We start from the raw sequence: 16,820 nt of genomic DNA, 5'->3' as shown, positions 1-16,820 counted from the left end.
TGGGAAGAAGATTGGATGTCCTTCGCTTGTCAAACGACTTGAATCTGAGTCATTCTTGGCAGATTTTTTTTCGGCAAATTTCCTCTCCTTGATATGTTATCTTTATGTGAACAGTTTTTTTATTGTTGTAGAGGTTATTTAGTGTGTGACTCAAACTTCTACACACGTATTCTACTATCCAAAAGATCTGTTTGTGTTTTTAAAATGCAAATGCGGCAGTTAATCATACATTGTCAATTGAACATTGACAGTTTCAAAGCAGCAGCTAAATGCAGTATCACAGGTTTATAGAGCGTGTAAAACATTGTCATATATCACTAAAATAGGACTTTACTTACAGTATAGATGCCTATGTAGACATTTGTAATATAGGAAAGCAGCATCACACAAGCCCTTCAGTTTGAAAAAAATGTCTGTATTCTTGACTGTCTCTGACACATTCAGAAGAGATGCTGTATCAGGTGGTCCTCCACAGCCTCATCTCTACGATTACCTCTGAGTAAACTTAAAACATGCTTCAAATGGGCCAGCAGACAGAACTGGGTGAGTATGATGATTCATTCAGTTGCTTGGAAAATGATCCGATGATTTTAACCGAACTGACCTAACCCCTATTTCTCAGGATTAAAAGCAGATTTAATTCAGCGTTAATGTAATATATTATATCCTATAATGACCATTGACTTCCACAGAGAAAATGAAGATGGCTAAGGTAGCTACAAAATTTGGCACCCACAGCAGCTGCCGGTCGATATATTTCATTATCATCTGCGTGTTTTAAACCCACTGCTAGCTGTTAAAAGAAGCTTGGGACTCATAACAGTTTCAATTATTCGATTGTAGATTTTCTGTCTGTTTACGAGGTACGGTTACAGCCGCATTTCTGTTAATGAATGTCCTTGTGCTTTCTTCATGAAGATCTTACTGCCAGTTTGTGTGCAGGACAGATTGTGAATGGTGTCAATAACATATCAGAAAGAGTATTGACAGTGGACTGGCTCAGGAGAGGAATTGATCTGTGGTCACTTGTGTCACAGCCGCTCCAGACTGCACTTGATGACACATTCACACATCTGTATCAAACAAAGCATTTTAATAAGCCGTATTTCTCATTTTTATATTTTGGAAAACAAAAATAAAAAATTTGAGTTTTGAAATATTAAACAGGACATAGATAATGAATAAATAATTAAAATGTATGTCAATCGCTTTGGCAAAAAAAATCAAAAGATCATGCATTTGAACATTCTTAAATTGTCAGAATGAATTCAGTACAATGTAAGTAAAAAAAAGTCTAGGGGACGATCACATAGAATGAGCTTTTCATGTTCGAAAACGCAACTCTATTCTCTATTTTCAACCTTCGCGGAAGACGAGATTGACGCAGGTTTGCGGCAACTGCTCCGCCTGATTCGCATCATTCGCACTGCCGCCACCTTTCGTCTTCGCATTGACTTTTTATGTAATTTACTCAAAACACGGTTTAGGCAAAATACTTAATTTGCGTTGGGCGTGAACCCAGTGTCAGAATTAAGTTCTTCATATTCATGTGCTCAGAGCGCTTCGCCAAAAACACGAGGGGCCCGCGGTAACCTTAAGCAGCGCGCATAACGATTGCCAACTATAAACAATAAAAAAGAGGTGCGTCTAACACTAAAAAGCATGTTCTGTCTGATCATCCCAAGCAGTGCAGAAAAAAGAGAGCGTTTTCAGTTTCATTTGTATGAGAGCTGCGCTTGACGCGCTGATGTTGCAGTATGGGACCGACAGCAGGGTGCAAGATGCATTAAGAAAAGCCAAGAGCATCAATAAGGTTGAGCTCTTCTCGGCTTTCTGCAAATGTCAATGCAGAGCGGAACCCAAAGTAGCCATCCAAGATTATGATGTATGTTCCAACAGTTTGCAAAAGGAGGTTTCATTTTGGAAACGTGCTAGCGCAAATTTACTTTCCGCCTCGAAGTGAACGCGTGTCAGCAACTGTTACAAAACAGTATTCCTGATATTTTATCTAATAGCTTCTTCAGGTCTCCAGGAGTTCCCATCTACAGTATGTTGGGTTCTAATTGGCATTTGAAATTAATTTAAAGTTATCTTTTCAAAAACGAACTAAATAAAACCTAATAAACAAACAAACAGGCATTTCAGACAAGTGACATCAAACTTTGAACCACTAGTGTACAAAAAAGTATGTTTTTATTGTTTAAAGTCGATGTTAAGATCATGGCTGTATGCACAATGCTTCAAAACTATCAGGTGTAGAAAAGCATAAAAATTTGCTTGACCTTCCAATTCCTATTCAAGCTATTTCTAAGATTTCGGAGAACCGTTTTGATGTTTATTCACAGCTAAACCATGTTCAAATACATTTTAATGAATTACCTTGACTGCTACATACATTTCCATTGTCAAACACTGTACAGGCGAGCAATGACTATATGAGAAATGTGAGAGTTTCAAGGTATAATCACAGGGATGCAAAATGGAGATTACAACAGCAAGCAATTTCCACAAACATCGGTTTGATTTAAAAATAGTTTCATTTGCTTTATGAAATGTTTCTCTGTTGAATGGTTGAATAAGCAATGAATTGCCAATTGAGAAAAGGCTTTCAGATAACTCCAAACGTATCACAGCAAACACAACTGATGGGTTCTGCTATGCTAACAAAAAGAGAAGCTTATGAATATATGATGATTTGATTTGTTCTTAATTAACTTAAGTTCAAGTTGTCGTGAATTGACACCTAACAAGTTCTGGTAAAAATGCCAAGATCCCTACCATCAAGTCTACAGAATAATTTGCGTACAATGTGAGATCTTTGATATGAATATGATTTATGAACATGATATCCATGATGCGTCATTATTAAGAAAATGATACACAATATCAGATGATACGAGGTTGTATGCTTGGTTTTAATTAAACATTTCTTTAATTTTTGTTCTGCTTAAATGGTTACGGAGACGTAAGAATGTGTTCTGTATGTGTTGTTTCCAAAATCAAGATAGAAAGTGAGGAGGAAAGTGAGGAACAGTTATGTTAATAACTCTTTCAATTGAATGGATTGGCCCATTTATAGGCATTTAAAGCGAGTTGATGTGGCTGCAGATGGTATGGGAAATGTTGTTTTTACCAGCTGCTGGCCTTGTGGACCCCATCCAGCAAACTGTAGATGAGCGTTGCGCACTTCTGGAGGGTTCAGGATCCACGTTTCTCTATAAGAAAAAAACACGAAGTCAGATAGAGAGATAAAGACATGCTGCGGAAAGGAGGGATGTTCACAACAACAAACCAAGTTGACGGGTTGTCTAAATGAATCAACAAGTGAGTCTTTAGGATAACAATTACACCACACAGCAGTCGGATACGTTTACAGAGGACTTGCTTCTGCATTTAAAACAGCTGGACAGAGATTAGCAGAGGGAACAAAACAAAGCTCCTGAGAGCACATTACAATCTGTAAATAATGACATTAAATTTGTTTTGTATGTGGCTTAAGAAAAAACAATAGAACCCTACCAAAACACAATAGAACATGTAATGGATTTAATGGTTATACTGGAAATTGTATTTGTTTTAATGTAAACTTTAATGGTGGCTTCGGGTAAGTGATGGATTGTGAGATATAATCTGGCAGAGTAATCCTATTTGAATAATGGCCAAAACACACAACAAAAATAGTTTTGTAATGGGTTTAATGGAAAACGCGATTGGTTTATAACACTTTTTTAATGGAAAACATTAGGGTTTCTAATGTTTTTTAGAACATTAGAACATTTATTGTTCTTTTATGTCTTTATGTTGTATGTTACCTTTTTTGAAGGATCGCATAACACTATGAGCTGTCTTTACACGTTAGAATCTAAGTAAGGGTTCTTGAAAATTGTTAACGTTTGTATTTTAAGGATTTAAGTCATATGGGTGAAACATTAAGGTTACATTGTTAAGTGGACCGTGAGCGAGCAGAGATTGATTTCATCTTGGTGTACTACATAGTCAGACATAAGAGCGAATAAAGCAGCGCAGGGAATTCATGCGGGAGGAAATGTAGTATTGATAGTATATCCCTGTATGCTGTTACATCCAGACGGGGCCGCGGCCTTGTGCCGTGTCAGCATCTGTTCTCTTCACAGAGCTCATAAATATAGATCCTTTATCCCACCGCCGTTAACAGAAGCGGTGCACACGGCAGGCCAAAAAATGACAGGTGATAAGTGCTGTACGTCTGTTTGCTAATCACAAGAGAGATGAGATGTGAGCGTGATGCTGCGGCCACAGGAGAGAAGCATTGAAAGACTGCGTCTTCTGAATGGCTTTGACACATGGTGTGATCTATAACTACAAAATGCTGCATCATAGATTTTCTCAGATGGGTGTATAATGATAAACGTACTTTGTAAAGTAATGCAACTCTTAAATTGGTGAGCTCGGTGACTTACGGGTTTTCTAAGCTGCAGATGATGTAGTCTGCAGTAAACGAGTGCTCATACACCTGAGAGACAATAGGAAGACGAATACAGCAAACAGACAGATGGACAGACAGACAGATAGACAGACAGAAAGAAAAAGAGAGGGAAAAAGGTAAGAGATAAAGAGAAAATTCATTGGCAAACATGTTATGTAAAAGCAACAATGCTGTTGTTAAGCACAATGGCAGGCAGACAGAATTTTAAGATTGTAAAATCACCTACAGACAGACTTGAGTGGCGATTGTTTTAATAAAAACCTGGCAACAGCAATATGTAGATGTAGTGTTTATAATTCAACACATATAATATTTTTAATTGTCAGTAATATTATTAGCCTGAGGCTTGAAACACTGCAAATGTGTTTGAATGAAGATCCTACTAGGTGTGTAAACTCATTTTGAAACATCGCATCGGGGTTGCCAAGTATGCGGTTTTCACACAAAATTGATATATTTTTTAAATGTTGCTGCAGGGTTTGTTTACGGTTAAAAGCGGATGAGTTTTATTGATCACTGGCATTCTTAAGGTAGAATAAAGCTCTTTACAGAAACAGACTATACATTGATTCTCAAAAATAATTTTTATATGTTGTCATATATTTACATCTTCATTATCTATTAAAAATATTATCTTTGGTATGACTTTCTTCTGCGGAACACAAAAGAAGATATTTTGAAGAATGTCGATAACCAAATATTGCATCCCATTGTATGGAAACAAAACCACAGAGACATTTCTCAAAATATCTTATTTTGTGATTTAGAGATGAAAGAGTCATATACAGGTTTTGAACATAAAGGTAAATGGTTTATTTTAAATTGAACCATCCCTTTAAGAAGCCTGATATAGAAACCAGCGCACCAGCTTTCCCTTTCATTTCTTGAACAGCAGGCCAATTGGCTGCGTGATTTAATTTCTTTGTGCCACACATAAAATTACCCCACACTACTTGTAAACTATTTAAAAATGTGGTTGAAACTAAATTTTTACCCAATAGGATTGCTTACAACAGGTTTATTGGGTTTTGAAGATCGGAAGTGGGTAAGGTTCACACAATGGAGGTTAGAACACAATGCAAAAAAGCTGAAATCGGACACAGCACTAAGTAAAAAGCTGAACTGATGTGTGCTCATAGAATATACAGTTCATATATACTTTTAGATGTCTTGAAATGTGACTCATCCATCATATTGAGAAGCTGAGACTGATGTATGATTGGTGTAAGGAGACAGGGGAGCAGTAACCGGCTGATGTTGGATGACTCTGAGGACAGTGTCAACAGCTGTCTGTAAGTCAGAGGGCTGACCGCAGCATATGCTCACAGCTGACATCAGCTTGACACATGTGCTGTAGAAGAGCTGTTAATACTGTCAAAGATTAACATTCAACACCTGTATTCTCCGGCGCCACACCCAAACTCTCTCACAGACCGAGACCGAGAGAGAGAGAGAGGTTTGTGAAGGGCAAGCAGCGCCATGACAGAGTTTAAGAACGAGTGGTGTTTATGAACGTCTCAGCGTGCGTGCGTGCGCATGTGTGTAGGCAATGACAGCTAGGGGACGAGGCTGTCATCCATCAAGGTGACGCTGGAACAGGCACAGAATAACAAACTAGCCAGCACTCACACACTCTTTTTGGCACGTGTGTGTGATGTGCTTTGGTGTCACTTTCCCAGATTTGATCACACCTTTCCCTCCATCTCTGGTTCTTTGTCAGACAGCTGCAGTGATCAAAACCATCTCATCACCTGCTGCTCAGGACTCCAGTGTCTGTGACTTGAGCGTCCTCCAGCGATGAGCTTTAAAGAACACTTGTGTTTGCTGCTCACATGGTTTTGTTTTAGCTCGACAACTTCTGATGCACTCTGTCTGGTTGCGTTGCGTGATGTGTTTTAGTGATGTGAAATTGTATCTGAGTCTGGTTAATAACAGTGGTTAAGGACCTATTTCATGGATTTCAGTACAGCAATTTCATCTAATTTACTGCAATTGATGATTTACCAAAATTGTCTAAGGTGAGAAGCTCACTTTTTCTGTGTGTGTTATGAAAGAACAAAAAAGGGCATGAAAAACATGAGTATTTTAATGATTGACCAATGTGTTAAATTTGTCTTCAGTTAATTAAAAACCGCTAAAATTTGTTTAATAAATTGAAATTGATTTGCCATTGCACATCTTGCCCAACTCACATATATTTGTAACATTTAAATATAAAGACATAAGAGCAAAAAGTTAGACTTTTAGATGTTTATGGAAACCCAACTCTAAGGCTTTGAAAGTGTAGTTCATTGAAATTTGAAAAAAAATCTCTCATAATTTCTTCACTTTCATGTGATTCATATGACTCTTTCATCTGTGGAACACAAAAGAAGATATTTTGATGTCTCACTGGTTTAGTGTTCGTTTAATGGAAGTCAATGGGGGCAAATATTGTTTCAAAGTATCATCTTTTGTGTTCTGCAGAACAAAATGACGTGAGGATGAATAACTTATTATAAAATGTTCATGTTTGGTTGAACTTTCCCTCTAAAACATTTCATATAAACTCCTCACATGCTTCAGACGGCTTAGGTCATGCACTTTTTTTCCGCTGCGGCTCACTGTGTGGCCTGTGCCACAGCATCACTCACTTTGACAATGCAAATGTAACACAGTTCACCTGCAAAATAATACAATCTGAAAAGGGACCTGGTGGGCACAGGGTGGACGGGGGGGCTGAACTCGGGCAAACAAACCGAGTGTGAAATCAGCCTTCTCTCAGCTGGCAGGTGTGTATGTGTGTGGCAGGTCTGTTACTGTGTTTGCTTTTGGTGAAGCGATGGAGCGTGTCGGCTCTTTCACCCTGTGCCATGATTACTACGTCTCAACACACGCACACAGACAAACACAAGCCTCACCGGCTGGACGTTGTAGGCTAGCAGAACCAGTTTCATATCCGGGGAAACTTCATACTTGCTGGCTTTGTACATTTCCTGGACAAGACACAGAAAAATACAAATTATAAGTTATGGTAGCATGAAGAGTTTCAGTAATCCCATGAGAACATTTGCGGGAAAGTGTGACATTAATCAGATCTTCATTCATACTGATTCTGTGCGAACATCATGTTCTGTATTTCAGGCTATCCAGTTTTCGCATCTACAGTGCATCACATCTAGACAGACTTTTTTTAAAAAAATCATTTCATGCGGTTAACAAGCTACACACAACACCGCGCTAATGATGGATGCCTTTAGCTCCATTAATAACAATAGAAATGTCAGCACTATGATCTTCTGACCAAGACGGTGTTGTAATTCAGAATGCACAGCATGTTGAACGCTAATGCTCTAATGCTCAAATGTGCACGAGTGTGCAAAAGATGATGCGCCAAAATATATTCCTGAGTTAAGCTTGTTGCAAAAATGTAGAGCAGGACATGTTACTCAATGTTTACTTTTATTATGTCTAGTTGTTTTAGTGAGATTTAGGGTGGAGAAAGAGGAAGAGGGAAAGCAAAATGTTAACTTACAAACTTCCTGTTTGTGACCAGGATTGTGCTCTCATTGGTCTCCATGTTAAAGCGGACCACATCCCCCTCACGGGTGCGATACAGGAGCTCATTATCTGAATGGGGAGAGGATGAGAGACAATGTTAGTGATATAGAGTAGTGGGGGTATGAAGGACAGGAGAAATTAATCAGCATGTAAATCTGTGCGTGCACTGCAAATGATAGTTGATGTAGCTGCATGACTATACGGTTGTATTATCTGTGAGTTAACATTAATGAACATAAAGGGACACCTATAGGAAACACACATACATTCTTTCTGACCAATAGAAAACATTCAACTTCATTCAGTATTTGATTTTGTCAGACATGTAACCGGTTGATAAATACATATCCTCCTGTGTATAACACAACAGGGCAATTAAAAGTAAACAAATGTAACGAAAATACTAAATGTCTATTTTTTAATACACGTTTCTGTCATGGCCAAGTGCTATGGACAGAAAAAAGATACTGTAGTTAAGCAGCTAGTTCCTGGTAACTTACTGTAGATTTATCTAATTTATTGGTATCTATTGGATCAAAGAAGTTAAAATGAACATTAAACATTAACAATTCTTTATCTTTACAGAAAAAATTTAAATAAAAGCCTCATGCAAAGCATTCTTGGAACCAGAAATCCTCATCAACCTTTTTTCCTTTTTTCAATTTTGTTTCCCAGAATGCTTTGCATGAGGCTATTATTTAATCTTTTTTTCTGTAAAGATAAAGACTTTTATGTTTAATGTTCATTTATTTTTGAAAAAACTGTTGCCACTAAATTACATAAATTTAAATCAGTAAATTACTGCCAAACTGCAGCCAGTAATACTGTAATTGCAACAGAAATTTGTTACAGTGTAGTTATATCCAACACAGAAATTGTCAGACCCCTCAAGATTACCATCATTGGGGTTTATGAGAGCATCAGTAATGTTAATGACAGGGATTTGTTAAAGATCATAAATTATTTAAAGTCTGCTTTAAAGTCTGTAGTTTGTTCTAATCCACTGATAATTATGATTTTAGCTGAATTTTAAAGAAGCTCATGAAAAATTAAGTGTGGTGCAAAGTGTTTGTTTGTCAACACTAAACAGCAGTTTCATCTTCAAAGTAATACATTTTTGATTCACTATAGTGCATTTAAATGTCTGTTAAATTGTTACAACACTTTACTGCTGCACAAAAGAAATAAACATGCAGATGCTGTAATAAACACTTTCATGATTATTTACACAGCAGGCATATTTGTAACCTTAAATGAAAGTTCTAAGTGTAGGTTTGGGAGGAGCCTAAACATTCAGTCCTGTCAATTATCATTCGGCTGCATATAAACTGCATCTCAGCATCCATTCTTCCAGCATAACTCCTCATCTCTTCCTTCACGGCTCTTGTTCTTCCTCTGTGCAGTTCTATTACAAGGGTGGTTAAGCTTGGAGTTCGAGTCCCCTTTGAGGTTGGCAAGCCAAGTTAATTTACCAGTAACTATTAAGACTGAATGAAGACTGACAGGCAAACTCAAGCATTCAGAAATGTGTAGCCTTACACTCTGTGTCAATGATCAGTAATCCAGTAAAATATTCTAGAGCTTGGCTAAAAAAAAAAAAAAATTTTGTTTGAAGAAATATTGTTAGTAGTTCACAAAATGACCCAACAATGATCATTTTACTTAAACACATACTTTTAAATGGTCAATTCAGAAAATCATTAAATATTTTTAAATGCTCTCTTATTTTTCGGCAATTGTATATTTGTTATAAAACAAGGAAACAATATATCTTGCTTTTTTAGCATTTCAGTCTATTTTAATGCTTGTTTTACTTTCAAATCATTTTACAATATTTTTAAATAAAACACTTTTTACCTTTTATTCTTGCTATATTAAGGCTAAACACTAGGCTCTAACTGTTAACTGTGACAATTTGTCAAATATTTAAATAAACAACACTTCCACTAATGAATAATCAGAAGCAATTACAAACTATTATAAACTTAAATTATATAACATGCAGTTTCTAGATCGTCCATTATCTAAACAATTAATTGTGAAAAAAATACTGAATTAATTCATTTTTAAAAAGTGATTATTTTATATGATATTAACTTGAATTATTAATTCAAACTAGAACATGTTGTCCTGCAGCTTCCCGGATGAATTTAATTGTGATCAATATTAAATAAAAATAAAGTAGCTTAAACAAAACTGATTGACTTTTCATCTCTATCTGTATCTTGAACCTTAGTCTGAGATGCTGCTATTGCTGCTAAAAGCTGTAAATTATCTGGTGCGTCGTAAAGTAGCAGTTGGACTAGAGGCTGAGAGACTTAAACCCGGTGCATTTCTTCAGATTAATGAGATTTCATCATATAAGAACCCTTTCACAAAATATCTTTACCGCAAGTATTGCATGAGCCACTGTTATCATCTTTTTTCACAAAGTTTAACCAAATTTTTGAACGTTTGCTGCATTCATAGTGCCGATGGTAATGAACTGAGCTAAGGTCCGTGTTGTAGGTCCTACCAGACAGATACAACGGTAAAATGCTTACTGCTGTTCGCCACTGATTGAAAAAGTCAGGAATCTATGAACAGAACCGAAATGTGCACGTCCTATCAAATACCCCGTTCTTCGAAATTTTGATACCCAACCCTAATCCAGGGGCACCAATTAAATTTTGTTTAATTTGAGAAACACTGATCTGATGCATGTGCACATCATCGGTCTTCAGCTGTACCAGAGGTCTGACAGTTGAAATAGACAGATAAAAGTTTTCTTTTCGTTTTTTCCACAAGTGACGACGACTTTGGCAAGGACATCAGCCAAAAGCTCTTTGAAAGGCCTGTTATGTAGCACATGGCCCTCGGTTATAGGACGGCAACATGAGCAAACAGCCCCATTGTTAGTTTTAATTGGGGATTAGGAAAATAACACGCATTGGCGTTTTTTTTAACTTGCTTGCATAACTAATGGTTGATAAGAGGTGACACAATTACCATCACAATCACATTAAATCCAAAGTGGAAAACAGGGAAATCACAGCAGTTCTAATGGGTCAGATTGCCGGAATCCAATTAACACTTTTTTCTACACACACATGAATTCAATGGTGAGAATATGAGGTAAATAATCTGAGATGAGAGCTATTTCACATACTGTGTGATGAATGATAATGGTCCAAATCGTGTTCCCAAATTGTTTCCCTTTGATGGTTGTTGTAGTCCTCTGAATGTTAAATTTTCTCATTTTATGGTGATTGTTAGAAGAAAGGTGCCCTTCGCTCTGAAATGTTCATGCCTGTAATTGACTGGCGAGTTGATAAGATGACAGAACAATCATTTGTCCACTTGACAAATTCCCGCTTTTCTTAAACATGCTTTACTTCTGACCTGATGTCAGGCTGTAGATTTAGATCAGAACCTCATCATGTGTCCTCCTCCCCTCTGCTGTCATTCACCTCTCACTATCTATCCATCAAACATCCAGACAGATGCACACCAAACACAGATAACTCAATCTCACAGCTGTTTCAGTTCAACCTCATTTACTTCCGTGTTGTTTTACACACCACCAAATTAGGTTCAATATGAATCTGTCATTGGTCCTATACAGAAACAAAAAGATGTAAAACTGAATCTTTTAGGGTGCAATACCTGTCACTGGGGGGTACCCCGATGTGTACCCTATGCAGTGCAGTTAAATGTTATGTCCACCTCAGAGTACCCTTTTCCTGACAGTATGCTATACCAAACTTACAGTGGTCCTCAAAGCAAAACTGTTATTCAAATGAATGAATAAGACACAACAGGCAATGAGAACTTCTGGGAACCATACCTGCCTAAAGTCCATGTCTAAGGAGCAACACAAAACATACCATTTAGAAATGCGATCAAAACCACTGGTTTGTTAGTAAATCATTGGCTTTTTAGTCAGTTAGTTTCTACAGTATTGTTCAGCTCAACAACCAAGTCACTTTGGATAAAAGCTAAATGACTGTAAATATAATTCAATGTTATTTATACAGTGCTTTTACATTACATTGTCTAAAGATCTAAGGAGCGCAATTGAGCAGTTAAATTTCAAGTTTCAAGAAAAGTACCCAATAATATACTTGTCTCTAAAGAGTAAGCAAGCTAAAGACAACTGAAGCAACGAACAGTAAATTACAATTTACTATTTGAGTATGCATGAAACTAAAAACAATTTTAAAAAACGCAATTACAGTGTGAAATGGGTTTTGGGGGCTGATGTCTGCTAAGTGTAATTTAGTACTCTTTTATGTTTTGTGAAAGCAAAGCTTTGTGTTTTGCATGGCAATTGCACTGCCATCTTGTTCCTGAGGTATTATGGATGCGGGTTATTCTCTGGTCATTCACTCACAGTGACTGTGATAACACTCATGCATATTTATTCTACAGTCATTTCTGTTTATAGTCATTTGTCTCATTTGTAAACATACTTTGTAAGCAAACAATTGCTGTTTTATCTAAATAACTTTTTTCTGTAAGAGTTGAAGTCATTTCAATTACTAAAATGATTCTATACCTTAAATCAAGGGTGTCCAATGTTCGTCCTGGAGGGCCACAGTCCTACAGAGTTTGGGTCCATCTTGGCTCAACACACCTTGCTGTGAGACCTTGATTAGCTGTTCAGGTGTGTTTGATTAGGTTTGAAGCTAAACTTTGCAGGACACAGGCCCTCCAGGACCGACTTTGGACACCCCTAACTGAAATGGTCCAGTGTATGAAATTTAGCAGCATCTAGTTAGATGGCTAACTCGACTTCTCACCCCTCCCCAAGCACTACAGAGGCAGACACAGGACAAACATGTCGTTGTGTTTTAGCTTATTTGCTGAAGGTGATAACGTATTTATGAAACGTGCTCTGTAGAGCAGCTTGACTGTTTAGGGCTACTGTAGAAACAACAAATAAAAACATTTTTTAAAAGGTGACGCAATAGTTACATTCCCTGGTAATTAGGTACTTTTATAATGATGTAATTCAGTTACAAACTCAATCACTATTTGTGATCAAAAGTTTTTTATCTGACCAAATCACTCCAAAAAATTACTTAACATCAACAAAACTAATCTTTATGTGTTAGCTCAAGCAGAAAAATGTATTGTAGAACCAAATTTTTTTTTTTGATGGAACTGAAGTGGAACAAATGTTTATTTGTGGATATAAGTTGTTTTGCCATTGTTTCAAATTTAATTGACTGTAAACAGCTAATAGTTATTTACTCAAAACAGCGAGTGAATTATGCATTTCCATGCTTTCCATGCATTTCCATGCTTTTCACCGACATTCTTCAATGTGTTTTACAAGAATTTGAAATGCGTTTACAGAAATCAAAAGGCGAGAGACACACATGATCTGTAATTTGACATTCATTTGATTTACAACTTTAATTGTGTCACATTAAATTGTTGTCTATAGATTATCAAACAGTTGCAACGGGTCAAAGATACCAGAATGTGTCGTGGTTAGCAGTTTGTATTGACTGGTGAAATACATCAAAGGTGTACATGTTGATTCAAAAACAGTGCTCTTGTCTCATTCACACAAAAACTGATGAGGTATAGCTGTTCTTACATGTGCTGATCCCTGCATATGTTGTCTATAGGAGGAGAGTTCTTTTGTATTCAATGGCATATGCTCTGTGATGTTTTCACAGGTTTGTCTATTTATAAGGAGCGTCCTCTTTCTTTCAGTGAAGTCTCTCCGAGTTTCCTGTGGACTGGTCTCTGTCGGTGTTCTGCAAGTCTTTTTGAAAGTAAACATGAAGTGGCACACATCTCTTCCTGTAGTGTACCTCTCTGGGTCATTCACTCAGAGTCAGTACTTACCTTCTTACTTCAGGCCAGAACTCACTCACCACGACCGTCTTCCTAGAGCTGTGTGTCTGTTTTCTCTCGCTCGTACCTCTAGGCATCACTGTGGTTTCAGGTCATCCCTCTTCACCCCTATGTCCATCCTAATTTGTTACTTACATTCTTTCCTGAAGTTGTTTAGAAAAATATTTAATGCACGACTGTATCGAACATATTGGCATGTCAGGAACAACTGGAGTGACTATGGTGGAAATGACACATATGTCAGTCATTGCCAAAACAAAATGACAGATAGTTCTATCCTTAGCTGTCCACGTCTGTGTAAATGACTTTCAGAACACACAAACAAAGAGAAGGGACTGTTGATTGAAGTAAACGTATTTAGCTGCAGTGTGTACAAGGTCATTCGGTGTCAGTGTTCAGAGGCAGTAGAGGAGCATCTTCTCCTTTCAGTTTGTGGATGCTTTATTTCCTCCTCTGGCCGCTTTGTAAACTCAACACAAAGTCCTCCGAATCACAGTTAATTACTTTCTGCACTCTCTCATGAAATTCCCGGCGAGGGCAGGAGGTCAAAAGCCCTATCGAAGGCTCTGCAGTGATCCTATAAATAATTGGAGGTATGTGAAAGTGCAAAACCTTTAAGGCCAAGAGCACTGTTCTCACAAAGATCAAAACAAGTGTGAAAGTCAAACACCGCACGGCAGAAAGACCGATACTAAGATAAAGACATATTTTTCATAGATCATACAGTGCATGCCACAGAACTTTGGGATTCAAGTAATAATGAAGATGAGTATGATTAGTGTCACACTAGTGCTAAAGTGACCTTAAATTGTCATTAGGAGTGCAAAGTCCTTCAACTTGGTTTTATTTCTGATTTCAGTGACTGTGCAATTTCAAAACGCTTCTTGGTGCATCCCCAATATTCATTAACAGCAAACTGTGCAAATAATTCATAAGTTAAGGCTGCAAATTCTGTGACATGGGTATGTATACAAGATGCACAAAAATATTCAGGCTCTGACCTGCCAACAGAAACTAAATTCACACATTTGCGTGGCAGAATTTCTTTAAATCTACAGAGCATGTCATGACAGGTCAGAAAGCAGTTTCTCTACTTCATTGTAAAAGTTGCATGTTGTAAAATTAAAAATAGATAATAGGGAAATAAATTTGCTATTCATTCATAACTACTAAAACATTTAGATTTAACAGAATGGCATCCTTAATTTTGTTTTTTAGATTTTCCACATTTGTAGCAACATGTCCTGTATTTCCAGTGACTGAAAGATTTGCATTTGAATGTTGCCGGTTCCCACCTCCTTCCTACCGGGTTTCGGCACCAATGTAACACAGTTCAAAGTAGGGAAGGAAGGAGGTGGGAACCCGCGAACATTCAAACAAACTTTAATCCAAATGAACAAACAATAACACGGAAGTTAAAGGCCAGCAGCCACCTCACGGTCGACTGCCGGCCACAAGAACATAAATACAAACGTAACATGTCCGGGCCCGGTCCTCTCTCGTCGTACACTCTTCCGCTCGTCCTTTTATGCTTTCGATTTCCATCGTGAGAGATACGGTGCCGGTGCAATGCGCAGCTGACACTCATTATCACTCGCGTCACCGGCCTCGCGTCTTTCCCTCGCGGCTCTCGTCCCGCCTTGCTCGTCACAAAGACTGTTTCAGTATAGCCTATATTCCTTCACTATGGAACTTGGAAACGTGCCGTAAAGCATCCTCTTTCCCTTATCCTCTCATCATAACTGTTGCTTAGAAGTATAAGTTATAGTATAAGATGAGTCAAATGACCTAAACATCCCTTTTATAAAATAAAATGATTTCACCAGATGGACTTTGACAAAGGTAATAAAGTTATTTGTTATAACATTCTCCTTGTTAGGCCCGGAAGACCTATTGTTTCATACAGTCATGTGACCACGGTAATATTGAGACAATTTTGCTATTGCTATAACACGATATCGATAACATCCCTATACTCTCTATAGTGACAGCGCAGCTCATAAACATTATTTGAATGCCATCCTCACACCGACTCTTACAATGCTTTATCACCTCTAAATGTTAAAAAGCTGACAAGATCACTGTTTCTGATCTCTGAGAGGACTTTGAAAGACCTTTCATAGCATCTTATCACTTCAATCCAACACTGCGGGACTCTGAAAGGAGAAAGAATAAAGCATCTCGACGACAGCAAAACAAGAAAGAAAGATAGCATCCGTTTCTGGTCGAGATGTTATAAGACATTCAAAAATGCTTTTGGTGATTCAAACTAAAAAAGTACCTATGGACATGCAAGAGAAGCTATAACAAACAGCTTCAAAAACTATTATTTTAATACCCAACCCATTACGTCACTTTGTTTTTCAGGAATTAATTAAATATTTAGCATAATACCACTGCCACAAATAATAGTTAATTTTACATTAAAAAAGTATCCATCGCTGCATTATTTATAATGTAACACCATCACCTCACTTCATTTACGTTTAACAATACTTTATAAATCTGGAAATTACTGCCATGAAGCTAAATGAAGCTAAAAAAATGTTAAGTAGAGACTCATAATTCACCTGAGCATCGAAACACAGTCAGTACTCATGCAGAGCTGTGCTAAAAAGACTCTGAGCAGAGGGAGGGAAATTATGTTGATTATATAACAAATGCAACTTTTTCTTTCCCCTCCTGCTTCCGCTTAATAGCGTCTGATTAAGTTGATTTCTTCTTCTTGTACAGGTAATTCGCTAGGAGCGGGGGGTAGAGGTGTGTTCTACAGCACGAGAAACAGAGCTTGCTGCTGCAAAATGTCTGAATGGAAAATAAAGGAAATTCGGCAGTAAATCCACCTCAAATTGCAGGTGCCCTTTGGCACAGGACGGCTATAAAAGGAAATGAAATCGTAAATGAGTCACTTCAAACGATCTATCTATCCTATCGTAACATCATACATGGAAAAAAGGACTGCTGT

The 16,820-nt window shown here is 37.4% G+C and overlaps 1 protein-coding gene across 3 annotated transcripts in view; it reads right to left on the bottom strand.

Moving 5' to 3' along the window:
- The window catches only part of dpp6a (dipeptidyl-peptidase 6a), a 246,464-nt gene that overhangs the window by 36,546 nt on the left and 193,098 nt on the right, over positions 1 to 16,820 (bottom strand). For all 3 annotated transcript variants that reach the window (XM_056738233.1, XM_056738231.1, XM_056738232.1), the window contains 4 exons: positions 7,980 to 8,074; positions 7,366 to 7,440; positions 4,440 to 4,492; positions 3,134 to 3,215 (listed from right to left, as the gene is read on the bottom strand). In XM_056738233.1, the coding sequence (XP_056594211.1) occupies positions 3,134 to 3,215; positions 4,440 to 4,492; positions 7,366 to 7,440; positions 7,980 to 8,074 (305 nt within the window). The remainder of the gene's footprint in view (positions 1 to 3,133; positions 3,216 to 4,439; positions 4,493 to 7,365; positions 7,441 to 7,979; positions 8,075 to 16,820) is intronic.

The sequence above is a fragment of the Triplophysa dalaica genome, chromosome 23 (assembly GCF_015846415.1).
Source record: "Triplophysa dalaica isolate WHDGS20190420 chromosome 23, ASM1584641v1, whole genome shotgun sequence".
Lineage (NCBI taxonomy): Eukaryota > Metazoa > Chordata > Actinopteri > Cypriniformes > Nemacheilidae > Triplophysa > Triplophysa dalaica.
The sequence above is the reverse complement of the archived record's forward strand: the minus strand, read 5'-3'. Positions and strand labels throughout refer to the sequence as shown.